This window comes from Pelophylax lessonae (assembly GCF_965119305.1).
Source record: "Pelophylax lessonae genome assembly, chromosome: 10".
Classification (NCBI taxonomy): Eukaryota; Metazoa; Chordata; class Amphibia; order Anura; family Ranidae; genus Pelophylax; species Pelophylax lessonae.
The window spans coordinates 12,100,766-12,116,659 of NC_138777.1; the positions used below are offsets into that span (position 1 = coordinate 12,100,766).

At 43.9% G+C, this 15,894-nt stretch overlaps 1 protein-coding gene across 1 annotated transcript in view; it reads left to right on the forward strand.

Annotated features, from left to right (window-relative positions):
• CSRP3 (cysteine and glycine rich protein 3) overlaps positions 1-13,569 on the forward strand; it is an 18,964-nt gene extending 5,395 nt beyond the window's left edge. The window contains exons 3-6 of the mRNA XM_082270677.1: positions 1,232-1,400; positions 2,169-2,301; positions 6,252-6,345; positions 13,334-13,569. Of these exons, the coding sequence (XP_082126803.1) occupies positions 1,232-1,400; positions 2,169-2,301; positions 6,252-6,345; positions 13,334-13,410 (473 nt within the window). The 3' untranslated portion in view covers positions 13,411-13,569. The remainder of the gene's footprint in view (positions 1-1,231; positions 1,401-2,168; positions 2,302-6,251; positions 6,346-13,333) is intronic.
• Positions 13,570-15,894: the final 2,325 nt, after the last annotated feature.

Sequence of the window (15,894 nt, forward strand, 5' to 3'; positions counted from 1 at the left end):
ACCCCTTTCCGCTGATGTAACGAAAATATGCGGCCTCGGCTTCAAGGGGTTGTACCGGGGTGATGCCTGCAGCTGCAAGCATTACCCCGGTACCATTTTTTAGAGACAATGGTCGACTTTCTTGTAATAACAACCGATGCGGCTTAACCGCTGCTCAGTTGTTATTACAAGGAACGGGAGGGAACGCCCCCCCCCCCCTCCCGCCGCCTTGGCTCGCTCGGGTCTCCTAGTGGAACCAGCCGACACATCCCCTGGCTGAACAAAGACCCGAACAAGGCCGGATTCGACTTTGATCAAGACTCTGATATAGAAAGCCTGAAGCAATGTCATGACTTCTGGGTACTTGAGCCATAATGGCGCCAGATTAAAAAAAAAAAAATTATAGTATTCAAAACAGCCAAACTTGGTGTTTCGAATGCTTTCAAGTGCAGTGGAGGGGTTTGGGGTCTTTTAAACCCCAGATCTCTCCATAAAGAGTACCTGTCACTGCCTATTACTGTCACAAGGGATGTTTACATTGCTTGTGACACCAATAAAAGTGATAAAAAAAAAACTATTATAGGGACAGTGTAAAAAAAAAAAAAGATTATTGCTAGAGCGAGAGCAATAATCAGTGGCGGGACAAGGTCACCCAGCGCCCAGGGCAAAGATGCCAAACTGCGCCCCCCCTTCCCTTAAGGTTAAAGTCAGGGAGCCCCCATCCTTGCAAAAAAACCATTGCACCCAGGGCAGGTTCCCCTCCTGCCCGCCCCTTGTCCCGGCCCTGATTGTCAGAGACCTGAAATAGCGGATGAAGGCTCCTGGGTTTAGTAAAACTTTAAGTACTACCACTGACTGAGGGAACATTGAAGAAATGGGAAGTGTCTAGCTAGAACTGAACTAACTACCACTAAATAGGAGGGGAGAGCAGAGGGAGAAACAAAAATCACAAAGTAAACAAGTTGTAGTGGGCCAAAACCACCAATAGATGTCAGCATCCTACTAAACAATAATATCCTGATGCAGTTCAATACAATTATAAAAATACATACATCTGAAACAGAGCACACAGAATGCAATAAGTAGTTCAATAGGAATTGTTCCTAATCTATAGCGAAAATAGATTTTGGATTTATATACATTTGAATGAATACGCGCCTTGTTTTTAGAGGGGGGTGGGGGAGTTATGTTTGTCTAGAGCTCCCCTTTAAGCATCCGTAGCCCCTGAATAAGCCGACGTCTTGTTCTGCAGTGGTATGCAGGAAAGCCCTGGACAGCACTACAGTGGCAGCGCATGAGTCTGAGATATACTGCAAATCCTGTTACGGGCGGAAGTATGGCCCCAAGGGGTATGGGTACGGACAAGGAGCGGGCTGCCTGAGCACCGACACCGGAGAGCGATTCGGCATCGAAGTGGCTGAGTGAGTATGAGATTATAACCATATATATTGTATGATGATCACAGCAGGTGTACAGACCCGGGAACTCAGCACAGGTATGATGGGAACCCCTCACAATGGGCACAGCAGGTGTGGAGACCCGGGAACTCAACACAGGGATGGAGGGAACCCCTCATAATGGGCACAGCAGGTGTGGAGACCCGGGAACTCAGCAGAGGGATGGAGGGAGCCCCTCATAATGGGCACAGCGGGTTTACAGACCCAGGAACTCAGCACAGGGATGGTGGGAACCCCTCATAATGGGCACAGCAGGTGTACAGACCTGGGAACTCAGCACAGGGATGGGGGGAACCCCTCATAATGGGCACAGCAGGTGTACAGACCCGGGAACTCAGCACAGGGATGTTGGGAACCCCTCATAATGGGCACAGCAGGTTTACAGACCCGGGAACTCAGCACAGGGATGGTGGGAACCCCTCATAATGGGCACAGCAGGTGTGGAGACCCAGGAACTCAGCACAGGGATGGTGGGAACCCCTCATAATGGGCACAGCAGGTGTACAGACCCAGGAACTCAGCACAGGGATAATGGGAACCCATCATAATGGGCACAGCGGGTGTACAGACCCGGGAACTGCAGGAATCTCATCAATAGAGCCCCTGAGGGAGAGAAGTTGGTTTAGCCCTGAAGCATCTAATACAAATAAATATCAGTTTTGAGCAGAGTGACCCTTTAACAAAATATCTTTAATTCTATAACAACATACAAACCCATCTCTGTCTCTGCAGGACCCACCCGTCCCGCGGCTCCCCGACCACCACACACACCTCCAAGTTTGCACAGAAACTTGGTACCACAGAGAAGTGCCCCAGATGTGGAAAGTCAGTCTATGCTGCTGAGAAAGTAATGGGTGGAGGAAGGGTAAGTAGTTTATTTTATTGGTTGTATTTGTAATCCAGAGCAGTGCTCCCCAATCTTTTTATCGCCGCGGACCGGTCAACGTTTGATCATTTTTCTGTGGCCCGCTGAGGGGGGCGTCAATGAAGAGTGATCAGTGTGCCCCCAATCAATGCAGAGTGCCACAGCATGCCCCCATCAATGCACAGTGACCACAGCATGCCCCCAATAAATGCACAGTGACCACAGCATGCCCCCAATCAATGCAGAGTGCAACAGCATGCCCCCAATCAATGCACAGTGACCACAGCATGCCCCCAATCAATGCACAGTGACCACAGCGTGCCCCCAATCAATGCACAGTGACCACAGCATGCCCCCCAATCAATGCACAGTGACCACAGCGTGCCCCCAATCAATGCACAGTGACCACAGCATGCCCCCAATCAATGCACAGTGACCACAGCATGCCCCCAATCAATGCAGAGTGCAACAGCATGCCCCCAATCAATGCACAGTGACCACAGCATGCCCCCCAATCAATGCACAGTGACCACAGCATGCCCCCCCAATCAATGCAGAGTGCCACAGCATGCCCCCCAATCAATGCACAGTAACCACAGCATGCCCCCCAATCAATGCACAGTGACCACAGCATGCTACCCAATCAATGCACCGTGACCACAGCATGCCCCTAATCAATGCACAGTGACCACAGCATGCCCCCCCAATCAATGCACAGTGACCACAGCGTTCCCCCAATCAATGCACAGTGACCACAGCGTGCCCCCAATCAATGCAGAGTGCCACAGCATGCCCCCAATCAATGCAGAGTGCCACAGCATGCCCCCCCAATCAATGTACAGTGACCACAGCATGCCCCCCAATCAATGCACAGTGACCACAGCATGCCCCTAATCAATGCACAGTGACCATAGCATGCCCCCCAATCAATGCACAGTGACCACAGCGTGCCTCCAATCAATGCAGAGTGCCACAGCATGCCCCCCAATCAATGCAGAGTGTCACAGCATGCCCCCCAATCAATGCACAGTGACCACAGCATGCCCCCCAATCAATGCACAGTGACCACAGCATGCCCCCCAATCAATGCACAGTGACCACAGCATGCCCCCCAATCAATGCACAGTGACCACAGCGTGCCCCCAATCAATGCAGAATGCCACAGCATGCCCCCAATCAATGCAGAGTGCCACAACATGCCCCCAATCAATGCACAGTGACCAGTGCACTTACCTGATTTGCAGCGGCGGCTTCTCCTCAGTCTCCCCGCGTCTCCTCGAGTCTGCCCTCCTCCTCCTCGGCCAATGGCATGGGTTCACCTTTGGGCCAATCAGGAAACGCGTCTCGGACCAGCTTCCTGATTGGCCAGGAGGAGGATCCGTGTGACAATAGCGAATATTCATTCGCTATTGTCACACAAATGGGTGGGCTCAGGGCGCACTGCTCTGCGCCCCGGGTCCACCCTTTTCTGAAAAAAAAATGTCTTTCTAAAATGGAAATAATGTAATGCATCACTCCACATATGAAAGCCTAGAATGATGTTTGATTTAAAATTGACTAAGAAAAGCCAACACCTTTTGGCAGGGTTTTCTTCTCAGAAAATAGGTGCATGTACTCCCCCCCCCCCCCCTCCGAGTCACCCCTTGTCTCTGCACCCTACTCAGCTCTGAGCACTGTCCCTTGGTTCCACCCCCATACCCATCTCCCAGTACCGCCCCTTTAAGAGAATACAGAACCAAGGATAATTTTGTGATGCTAAGTAATTTGTATGGAATTTTTTTAAGGATAACAAGAAAAAACGTAAAATAGATCCCTCCCCCCAGCAACAATAGACCCCCTGCAACAAAATATCCACCACAGGAACATTAGAACCCCTGCCAGAAACAACAGAACACCCAGCGGCCAAGAACAATAGATTCATCCCTTAACAGTAGATCCCCCAGCAACAATAGATGCCCTGCAACACAATACCCCCAGAGCAAAAATAGATCCTCTCCAAGAATAATATACCCCCTGCCAGCAACAATAGACTTTCCAGCATCCGGGAACAATAGATCCCTGCCTCAACAGTGGATTCCCCCAGCAACAATAGATGCCCTGCAATAAAATACCCCCAGAGCAACAATAAATCCTCCCCAGGAATAATAGACCCCTGCCAGCAACAATAGACTTTCCAGCATCCGGGAACAATAGATCCCTCCCAGCAACAGTAGGCCCCTAGCAACATAAGACCCCCCTTATCAACAAGAGACCCCTTTCCTGAACAATAGATACCTACAGCAATAATGGACCCCTGCCTCAACAGTGGATTCTCCCAGCAACAGTAGATGCCCTGTAATAAAATACCCCCAGAGCAACAATAGATCCTCCCCAGGAATAATATACCCCTGCCAGCAACAATACACTTTCCAGCATCCGGGAACAATAGATCCCTCCCAGCAACAGTTGGCCCCTAGCAACATAAGAACCGCCCTTATCAACAAGAGACCCCCTTCCTGAACAATAGATACCTACAGCAACAATAGATCCCTGCCTCAACAGTGGATTCCCCCAGCAACAGTAGATGCCATGCAATAAAATACCCCCAGAGCAACAATACATCCTCCCCAGGAATAATAGACCCCTGCCAGCAACAATAGACTTTCCAGCATCCGGGAACAATAGATCCCTCCCAGCAACAGTTGGCCCCTAGCAACATAAGACCCCCCCCCCCTTATCAACAAGACACCCCCTTCCTGAACAGTGGATACCTACAGCAACAATTAATCCCCCAACAGCAAACATCCATAGACCCTCCAGCACACCCCAGCACCCCTTATCATTACATAAATTCAATGCTGGAGGTGCCTGAATTGCGTTCCCCCCGCGTTCCCGCTGAAAAAAAGCCCTGCCTTTTGGGGTTGTAATAACCCCCTTTCTTCAGGCCTGAGCTCAAGAAAGCTTTTGTTCTACTGATTACCTAAAATGTGATATAAGACTCCCAACAGGACTACCAGTGTTCTGTCAAATAATGCATCCAGTCCGATAATGCCTCAGACGATCTGCCCATGCACAGTACGTAACTTCACTCCAGCTGATCTATTGATCAGCTGGCGTGACGTCAACACTGTGCATGCGCAGATCATCTGCGGCATTATCCGACAATCTGCAAAGCGTGGAGGGAGAATCTAATTGTCATATACTGCCTAGCTTTCTCTGCGCATGTGTGAGACCTGAGCGACGGAATCCGCGCTGCATCCGCACAGCAGCAATAGTATTCCACCTATGACGTTGCTCAAATCTTGCACATGCGCAGGGAGAGCAAGGCAGAATATGACAATTAGATTCTCCCTCCACCCTTTGCAGATCGTCAGATAATGCCTCAGACGATCTGCGCATGCGCAGTGTTTACTTCGCGCCAGCTGATCATTAGATCAGCTGGTGTGACGTTAAGTACTGCGTATGCGCAGATCATTGGAGGCAAGGATGCACTATTCAACAGAACACCAGCAATAGATCACCAGCACTTCTGACTAATATCTGGTCTAGATTTTTCCTGAGCTCATTCAGCCCTGAAAAAGGGGAATCTTTACAGCCCCTGAAACGTGTTGGCTTTTCTTTAGCGAAATTAGCTAAAATATCCCTGTAGACCAGGGGGTCTTCAAACTATGGCCCTCCAGTTGTTCAGGAACTTCAATTACCATGTCTAGTCATGTCTGTGAATGTCAGAGTTTTACAATGCCTCATGGGATGTGTAGTTCCACAACTGCTGGAGGGCCGTAGTTTGAGCTGTAGACTTTCAGATGTGGAGTGATGCTTCAATACTTCAGTCTACATTTATGTTTTTATGGCCGTCTGTGTCCCTGCTGGGGAGTAACCCTGGGGGGGGGGGACTTCTACCTTTACCGCATTGATACGTTTCGTCAGAGGATAATGGATGTATACTATAATGGCGGTTCCTTTCTCTGCAGCCTTGGCATAAAACCTGCTTCCGCTGTGCGCTGTGTGGGAAGAGTCTGGACTCCACCACTGTGACGGAGAAGGATGGAGAAATCTACTGCAAAGGTTTGTGGTTCTATGTCCTGATCCCTCGTATGATCAAACTTTCAGGACACACAGGTGTTAACCTCTTGCCGACCATGTAATGCACATACAGTATGTCACAAAAGTGAGTACACCCCTCACATTTTTGTATTTGTATTATATCTTTTCATGTGACAACACTGAAGAAATGACACTTTGCTACAATGTAAAGTAGTGAGTGTACACCTTGTATAGCAGTGTAAATTTGCTGTCCCCTCAAAATAACTCAACACACAGCCAATAAAGTCTAAACCGCTGGCAACAAAAGTGAGTACACCCCTAAGGGACAATGTCCAAATTGGGCCCAATTAGCCATTTTCCCTCCCCCCGGTGTCATGTGACTCGTTAGTTTTACAAGGTCTCAGGTGTGAATGGGGAGCAGGTGTGTTAAATTTGGTGTTATCGCTCTCACTCTCTCATACTGGTCACTGGAATTTCAACACGGCACCTCATGGCAAAGAACTCTGAGGATCTGAAAAAAGAAATGTTACTCTACATAAAGATGGCCTAGGTTAGTGATGGCGAACCTTGGCACCCCAGATGTTTTGGAACTACATTTCCCATGATGCTCAAATATACTGAGGAGTGCATGAGCACCATGGGAAATGTAGTTCCAAAACATCTGGGGTGCCAAGGTTTGCCATCACTGGGCTATAAGAAGATTGCCAAGAGCCTGAAACTGAGCTGCAGCACAGTGGCCAGGACCATACAGCGGTTTACCAGAACAGGTTCCACTCAGAACAGGCCTCACCATGGTCGACCAAAAAAATTGAGTGCACGTGCTCAGCGTCATATCCAGAGGTTGTCTTTGGGAAAAAGACGTATGAGTGCTGTCAGCATTGCCGCATAGGTTAAAGGGGGTCAGACTGTCAGTGCTCAGACCATACGCTGCACACTGCATCAAATTGGTCTGCATGGCTGTCGTCCCAGAAGGAAGACTCTTCTAAAGATGATGCACAAGTAAGCCTGCAAACAGTTTGCTAAAGACAGGCAGACTAAAGGACATGGATTACTGGAACCATGTCCTGTGGTCTGATGAGACAAAGATAAACTTATTTGGTTCAGATGGTGTCAAGCGTGTGTGGCGGCAACCAGGTGAGGAATACAAAGACAAGTGTGTCTTACCTACAGTCAAGCATGGTGGTGGGAGTGTCATGGTCTGGGGCTGCATGATCGCTGCTGGCACTGGGGAGCTACAGTTCATTGAGGGAACCATGAATTCCAACATGTACTGTAACATACTAAAGCAGAGCATGATCCCTTCGGAGACTGGGCTGCAGGGCAGTATTCCAACATCGTAAGGACCCCCAAACACACCTCCAAGATGGCAACTGCTTTGCTAAAGCAGCTGAGGGTAAAGGTGATGGACTGGCCAAGCATGTCTCCAGACCTAAACCCTATTGAGCATCAGTGGGGTATCCTCAAACAGAAGGTGGAGGAGCGCAAGGTCTCTAACATCCACCAGCTCTGTGATGTCATCATGGAGGAGTGGAAGAGGACTCCAGTGGCAGCCTGTGAAGCTCTGGTGAACTCCATGCCCAAGAGGGTTAAGGCAGTGCTGGAAAATAATGGCGGCCACACAAAATATTGACACTTTGGACCCAATTTGGACATTTCCACTTAGGGATGTACTCACTTTTGTTGCCAGCGGTTTAGACATTAATGGCTGTGTGTTGAGTTATTTTGAGGGGACAGGAAATTTACACTGTTATACAAGGTGTACACTCACTACTTTACATTGTAGCAAAGTGTCATTTCTTCAGTGTTGTCACATGAAAAATATAATAAAATATTTACAAAAATGTGAGGGGTGTACTCACTTTTGTGAGGTACTGTATATACACCTTTCCTGTCACCTGCACCACTCATTGCTGCTCCTTTCCAGAAAACTGGTTCTTCCCTCTGACTTCCAGTCTCAGTGTAGGATACACCAGTGATGTGAAGTCAGAAGGAAGTACCCGTGAGAGCTGCATGGGGCAACAAAGACTGACACTCCCAGAAGTGTCGGTTTTCCAGCAGACTTCAGGTAACCAGTTCTCGGCATTGGAGCACTGTTGAGAGCTGCAGGCAGCCAGAAAGTCAAGTGTATACTCACTTCTTTACAGGTATGTGTCTTGATACAAAACTTTCATTATGTAACATGGAGCCTTTAAGAAAGGCAGTGGGACAGAAGATTTTTTGAGGTTATACAGTGCCTGATGTTTCTGACTGTTCATTGATGTCTTCTATAGCCTCAATAAAGGTTCTGGTGGAGTATTGTGAAGACATGGTCTAGCCAGGTATCATCCCAACAGTAGCATAGTCAAAAGGCAAAGTATGGTGGGACTTTGATATTTGATGGTCGCCCAAGGTATAATTAAAGTCCAGAGAATATAAAAATATAACAAATTTTATTAATGATGAGTTAAAAGACATCATAAAAACTTGTGATACAGTATTTCATTACACTATCGATGTGTGTCCTTGAGATAGAGGGTCTACGCATTTCAAACCACTTCCTCAGGACCCGTAAGGATCAATACAATCAAAGTTATGAATAACATTCATAAAAACTAGTACTAAAGAAAAAAAAAGGGTAAGACACACATTCATATTCTATACATACAGTATATTCAGACATAAACATATATAATTATTTAATTACACCCCCCCCCCTATATGCGATACCAAAATAATTACATCAATAAACCATATTTACGCAAAGCCAGAACAAAACAAAGCTCTTACTCAAGGAAAGCTAGGGAGAGGACATCCAGAAAAAATGAATAGAAGTATCTTCCTATTAGGTCAATGTACGTATTTCCCCTTTTTTTTCTTTTAGTACTAGTTTTTTTGATTGTTATTCACAACTTTGATTGTATAGATCCTTATGGGTCCTGAGGAAGCTGCTTGACCGCGAAACCCATAGACCCTCTATCGCAATCACATACATCAATCATTAATGTTGATGTCTGAATATACTGTACCTATAGAATATGAATGTGTGTCTCTCTTTTTTTCTTTAGTACTAGTGGTTATGATTGTTATTCACAACTTTGATTGCATTGATCCTCACGGGTCCTGAGGAAGCGGTTTGACCACGAAACCCATACCTCTATCGCAATTACATACATCAATCATTAATGTTGATGTCTGAATATGCTGTACGTATAGAATATGAATAAGTCTCTTTTTTTCTTTAGTACTAGTTGTTATGATTGTTATTCACAAATTTAAGTATGGTCCTTACGGGTCCTGAGGAAGCGGTTTGACCGCGAAAACCCATACCTCTATCGCTATCACATACATCAATCATTAATGTTGATGTCTGAATATACTGTACGTATAGAATATGAATAAGTCTCTTTTTTTCTTTAGTACTAGTTGTTATGATTGTTATTCACAACTTTGATTGCATTGATCCTCACGGGTCCTGAGGAAACGGTTTGACCGCAAAACCCATAGAGCCTCTATCTCAATCACATACGCCAATCATTAATGTTGATGTCTGAATATACTGTACGTATAGAATATGAACGTGTGCCTTTTTTTCTTTAGTACAAATTTTTATGATTGTTATTCACAACTTTGATTGTATAGATCCTTACGGGTCCTGAGGAAGCGGTTTGACTGCGAAACCCATACCTCTATCACAATCACATACATCAATCATTAATGTTGATGTCTGAATATACTGTACGTATAGAATATGAATGCGTGTGTGTCTCTCTTTTTTTCTTTAGTACTAGTTGTTATGATTGTTATTCACAGCTTTGATTGTATAGATCCTTACGGGTCCTGAGGAAGCGGTTTGACTGCGAAACCCACAGAACCTCTATCTCAATCCCATACGTCAATTATTAATGTTGATGTATGAATATTCTGTACGTATAGAATATGAATGTGTCTATTTTTTTCTTTAGTACTATTTTTTTTTTTGATTGTTATTCACAATTTTGACTGTATAGATCCTTACGGTTCCTGAGGAAGCAGTTTGTCTGCGAAACCCATAGACCCTCTATCGCAATCACATACATCAATCATTAATGTTGATGTCTGAATATACTGTACCTATAGAATATGAATGTGTGTCTCTCTCTTTTTTTCTTTAGTACTAGTTGTTATGATTGTTATTCACAACTTTGATTGTATAGATCCTTACAGGTCCTGAGGAAGCGGTTTGACCGCGAAACCCATAGACCCTCTATCTCAATCACATACATCAATAGTGTAATGGACTACTGTATCACAAGTTTTTATGATGTCTTTTAACTGATCATTAATAAAATTTGTTATATTTTTATATTCTCTGGACTTTAATTATATCTTGGGCGACCATCAAATATCAAAGTCCCACTATTCCTTTTGATGATGTCTATAGCATGTTTAATATACACCGCCAAGCATTTTTCCTACAGATAGGCTTGAAAATGTAAACTGGAAATAGCAGAATGTGCAGGACTGGTGTAAATAACTCATCACAGTCTTTGCCATAGGAAGCATAAACAGAGAGGTAGGTTTACAATGGTAGGTAGGGTAGGTTGCACAGAAATGTTGTCAAGACACTGCAAACCCAGAATTCTAAAGGTTCTATACAAAGCCAAGATACAATCTATGCATATACCTTTCCTTCTTTCCCCCTTCCCCCTGATTAGACGTGAATTCCTGCTGGCCATTGGGGTGCTGCAAACTTTAGGTGTGCAATGCGCTGATAGTGGCTTGAGTCAAGCAACTGAAAAGCATATTGCACAGTTAAAGTCTGCACCACCTAGTGGCCAGCAGGGAGGAGCGTGCACAATTAAAGAGATGGCTGGGATATGTTCTTTCATTTAACCACTTAAGCCCCGGAAGATTTTACCCCCTTCCTGACCAGGGGGTATTTTGCGATTCGGCACTGCGTGACTTTAACGGACAATTGCGCGGTCGTGCGACGCTGTACCTAAACTAATTTGACGTCCTTTTTTCCCACAAACAGAGCTTTCTTTTGGTGGTATTTGATCACCTGTGCGATTTTTTGATCATGCGCTATAAACAAAAAAAGAGCATCAATTTTGCAAAAATAATAATATTTTTCACATTTTTTTTAATATGAAATTCCCTCCCAAAAAAAATGTAAAAATCAAAATTTTTTAACATTTTCGGCCAATTTGTTTTATGCTACATATGTTTGGTAAAAAAAAGAAAAAAAAAAAAAAAAAATCGCAAAAAGTGTATTTTGATTGGTTTGCGCAAAAGTTATTGCGTTTACTAACAAAGGGAAAGATTTTTGTCATTTTTGTTGTTTTAACGCGTAATGGCGGCGATCTGCGATATTTTTTGCGGGACTGCGACATTGCGGCGGACAGATCGGACCCTTGACTGACATTACTACAGTAATCAGTGCTATACATATGCACTGTTACTGTAAAATTACACTGGTAGTGAAGGGGTTAACTTTATTTGAGAGGGAGGGGCTGTGTGTGTCCCTAGGGGCGTGATTCTAACTGTGATTGGCTGTGGCTTGAGGTGTAAGAACAGTGATCAATGGTCCTACATAGCAGAACCGTATGATCACTGTTTCTACACAGGGGAGAATGACAGGCGGCTTGTTTACATCAGCCGCCTGCCTTTCTCCCGCTGTCACGGACGATCGTGAGTGAGCGGCTGACATCGGGTCCGCCGCTCACGCGCGGGGGGGGGGGGGATACCGTGCGGCGTGCGCTCGCTCCCCAGAGCCTCACAGGCTAGTGACGTACCGGTACATCACTTTGCCTGTGAGGGGCTGACCGCCGCAGTATATGTACTTGCGGCGGTCGGCAAGTGGTTAACCTCTTCTGGACCAGAAGGATTTGCCCAATTAATGACCAGGCCATTTTTTTGCGATTCGGCTCTGCGTTACTTTAACTGACAATTTTGCGGTCGCAACGCTGTATATAAATAAAATTGATGCCCTTTTTTTCCCACATATAGAACTTTCTTTTGGTGGTATTTGATCACCTCTGCGATTTTTTTATTTTTTGCGCTATAAACAAAAATAGAGCGACAATTCTGAAAAAAAAAAAAACAATCATTTCCACTTTCTGCTATATAACATTCCCCCCCAAAAAATTGCAATAAGCGTATTTTGATTGGTTTGCGCAAAAGTTATCGCGCCTACAAACTAGGGGAAAGATTTGTAATTTTTATTGTTTATTTTTTTATTTTTACTAGTAATGTCAGCAATCTGCGATTTTTTGCGGGGCTGCGACATTGCGGCGGACAGATCGGACCCCTAACTGACATTTTTGACACTTTTGGGGGTACCAGTGACATTACTACAGTAATCAGTGCTAAAAATATGCACTGTTACTGTAATCATGCCATTGGCAGGGAAGGGGTTAACCCAGGGGCAATCAAAGGGTTAAATGTATACCTAGGGGCATGTTTAACTGTATGGGGGAGGGGCTTTTAAAATGATCACAGATACCTGTGATCCTATATAGAAGGATCACAGGCGCTCTGTGATCATTGCAGAGAGAACAACAGTCGGCTGTGTTTACAACAGCTGACCGTTCTTCTCTCTCAGCGGGGAGCGATCGCGGGTGGCAGGCGGCAATCGGAGCCGCCTGCCCCCTGCATCGGAGTCCTCGCTGACGAGTGGGGGCAGGAGCGCACTCGCCCCCTAGCTGCAGGTGCGCGACCGACAAATACCTAGGGCGGTTCGTGCAGGAGGGCCAGCCTGCCGCAGTGTAATTTTGGTGGGTGGTCCTTAAGTGGCTAATGTTTGAGAACAGTAGTACAGTGATTAATGCCAGCCCTATAGATCATGATGATTAGCAAAAATTATTGATGGCAGAGGAAGCTAAATAGCTGCAGCTTTAAAGGGCTATATTGTGGTGATCTGAGCTTGCAAGGAGTTGAGGGTAATCAGTTTCAACACAGTCTGCAGCATTAATGGTTCATGGATTGATTTTACCTGATGTCTGCAGCTGCTGTGTAACGACCCCCCCGCCCCCCATCTCTCCTTTTCCAGTTTGCTATGCGAAGAACTTTGGCCCAAAGGGAATCGGGTTCGGAGGCCTGACACAGGTGGAACAGAAAGAAGGATGAACTGAAGTAGACTCTGCCGGCATTATAATCAGCTCAGAAAGCTGGAGTGCAGCGATTTCTGATAGTCCGCCATCTTGGATTGCTCTGATCAATGGAATATTTGGCATCTCTCAGTAAAAGCATTGATTTTTCAATTAAACTGTGTTTTTTTACTTCTGATTATTAATATCGATTTGTGTGCATGCCTCCGTCCAATCACTAATGGCTTTTATTGAAAGTGGTTGTAAATCTCTGAAATGTAAATGAACAAAGCTAGTCCTTCTATAGTGTGGAGTTGCCTCAATCCAAAACACTTTGTCTTCTCTCTCATTCCTCTGCTAGCTCCAGGAGTCACTTCTGACAGTCTAAGCCCACGCTAAGTCATCTCGGAAGATAACCCCACTCCTCCCCCCTACACCCAGCTGGTGATTGACAGCCTCAGCTGTGCGTCTTTTCCCGTGAGACTGTGTGTGTGTTTAGAGTGTCCTTTCACTCCACTCAGGTCTCAGATTACACTCAGATACACACCCTCTGCCTTTGGAAGCTCATGCAAGCTGTGTAAATGCTGTTCTTTGATTGGCTGTAGAGAAGAGAGGGCTGCAGATAAACGGATATAACTTATGCAGGAGGATTTGGATCATCGCTGTGTATATCACCTAAGGCCAATCACTTTACTAGGTATATGTAAGGAATTACAACCACTTTAACACATCTCTCTATAGGGCAGCTATTCATCTATTTAATCTATCAGCCATCACCCTTAAGTGGCCACACACAATACGTTAACCTCTTCTTGCTGTTGGTATGCATGTATGCGGCCTTTTGGTGGGTGGGCTCTAAAGCCAAGAAGCGGTATATATGCGGTCCTATGTAAACACTTTTCTGTGCTTAGAGTGCGCGCCGCTGTGCGCCCCAGCACCATTACTGGCAAAGAAAGGAAAGCTCCCGATGCATACTTGCGATTGAGAGCTTTCAAAACCTGTGACAGCCAATCACAGCGGTCACAGGACTCGAATATTGCCTGCCTCCCAGCCTTTAGAAGCTCTTAAAGGGCTGGGAGGCATCAGCGGGAAGGGGTTAAGTTTATACAATCTTTTTACATTTTCCTTTGTATTTAGAAATAATCATTAGAAATAAGCACAACGCAAAAAGGGGTTTCGGATTCATTCGTTAATATTTTCTTATATTCATTGTTAGAATGATTTGTTTTTGGAATTTATTTCCTATATATTCTGATTCCTTTAGTGGATTTATTTTTTCCATCTATTTGAATTTCGGAAGACGGCTCTATTGGTGCTATTCTACTCTTCTTTCCCTTTTATACATTACTGTATTTTTTGCATTATGTTTCCATTTTGAATTGTTCAAATTCATTTTGAAATTGTTAGAATTCCAATTCATTTACAAACTGTTTCAAATTCCTTTTCAATTTGTTTTAATTCAAATTCATTTTCAAACGGTTTCAAATTCCAATTAATTTTCAAATTGTTTCAAATTCCAAATTCATTTTCAAATTGTTTCAAATTCCAAATTCATTTTCAAATGGTTTCAAATTCCAATTCATTTTCAAATGGTTTCAAATTCCAAATTCATTTTCAAATTGTTTCAAATTCCTTTTCAAATTGTTTGAATTCCAATTCATTTTCAAATTAAAAATGAATTGGAATTTGAAACAGTTTGAAAATGAATTGGAATTTGAAACAATTTGAAAATGAATTGGAATTTGAACAGTTTGAAAATGAATTGGAATTTGAAACAATTTGAAAATGAATTGGAATTTGAACAGTTTGAAAATGAATTGGAATTTGAAACAAATTGTTTCAAATTCAAATTCATTTTCAAATTGTTTCAAATTCCAATTCATTTTCAAATTGTTTCAAATTCCAATCTAATTTTCAAATTGTTTCAAATTCCAATTTATTTTCAAATGGTTTCAAATTCCAATTTATTTTCAAATTCCAATTTAATTTCAAATTCCAATTCCTTTTCAAATTGTTTTAAATTATCAAATTTGTGTTCTAATTTTTCAAACTTATTTCATTTAGTTATAATTTAATTCTGATTCACTGAAATTCATTACTATTGAGATTCAGAAATTCAGATACATCCCAATCTCCAATCTACGGATCAAAATTTGAACAAAATTAGATTATTTTGTTCAAATTTTGATCCGTAATAAAACAAATTGCACATGTCTAACAACTCTTTTGTTGTGAGGGTGTGCACAAATAACCCATTCAATTGAGATCAAAGCAAGTAAGTATTTGCACTACATTGTTGTTAGTAAATACAAATGTGATTGTACTTGGTGCTTTTAGAATGCAGGCTGCTTGCAAAGCATGATGGGAGATGACCAGCCCCTGAGGACCACTGGTCTATGCTGTCTATCCATATACTGTATATATAGAGCAAAAAATGGAATGCAAGCGTTATATATAAAACACTTTAATGAAGAATACAATATTCATTGAACAGTATATGTTTTTACAGGTTATCTACTTTCTT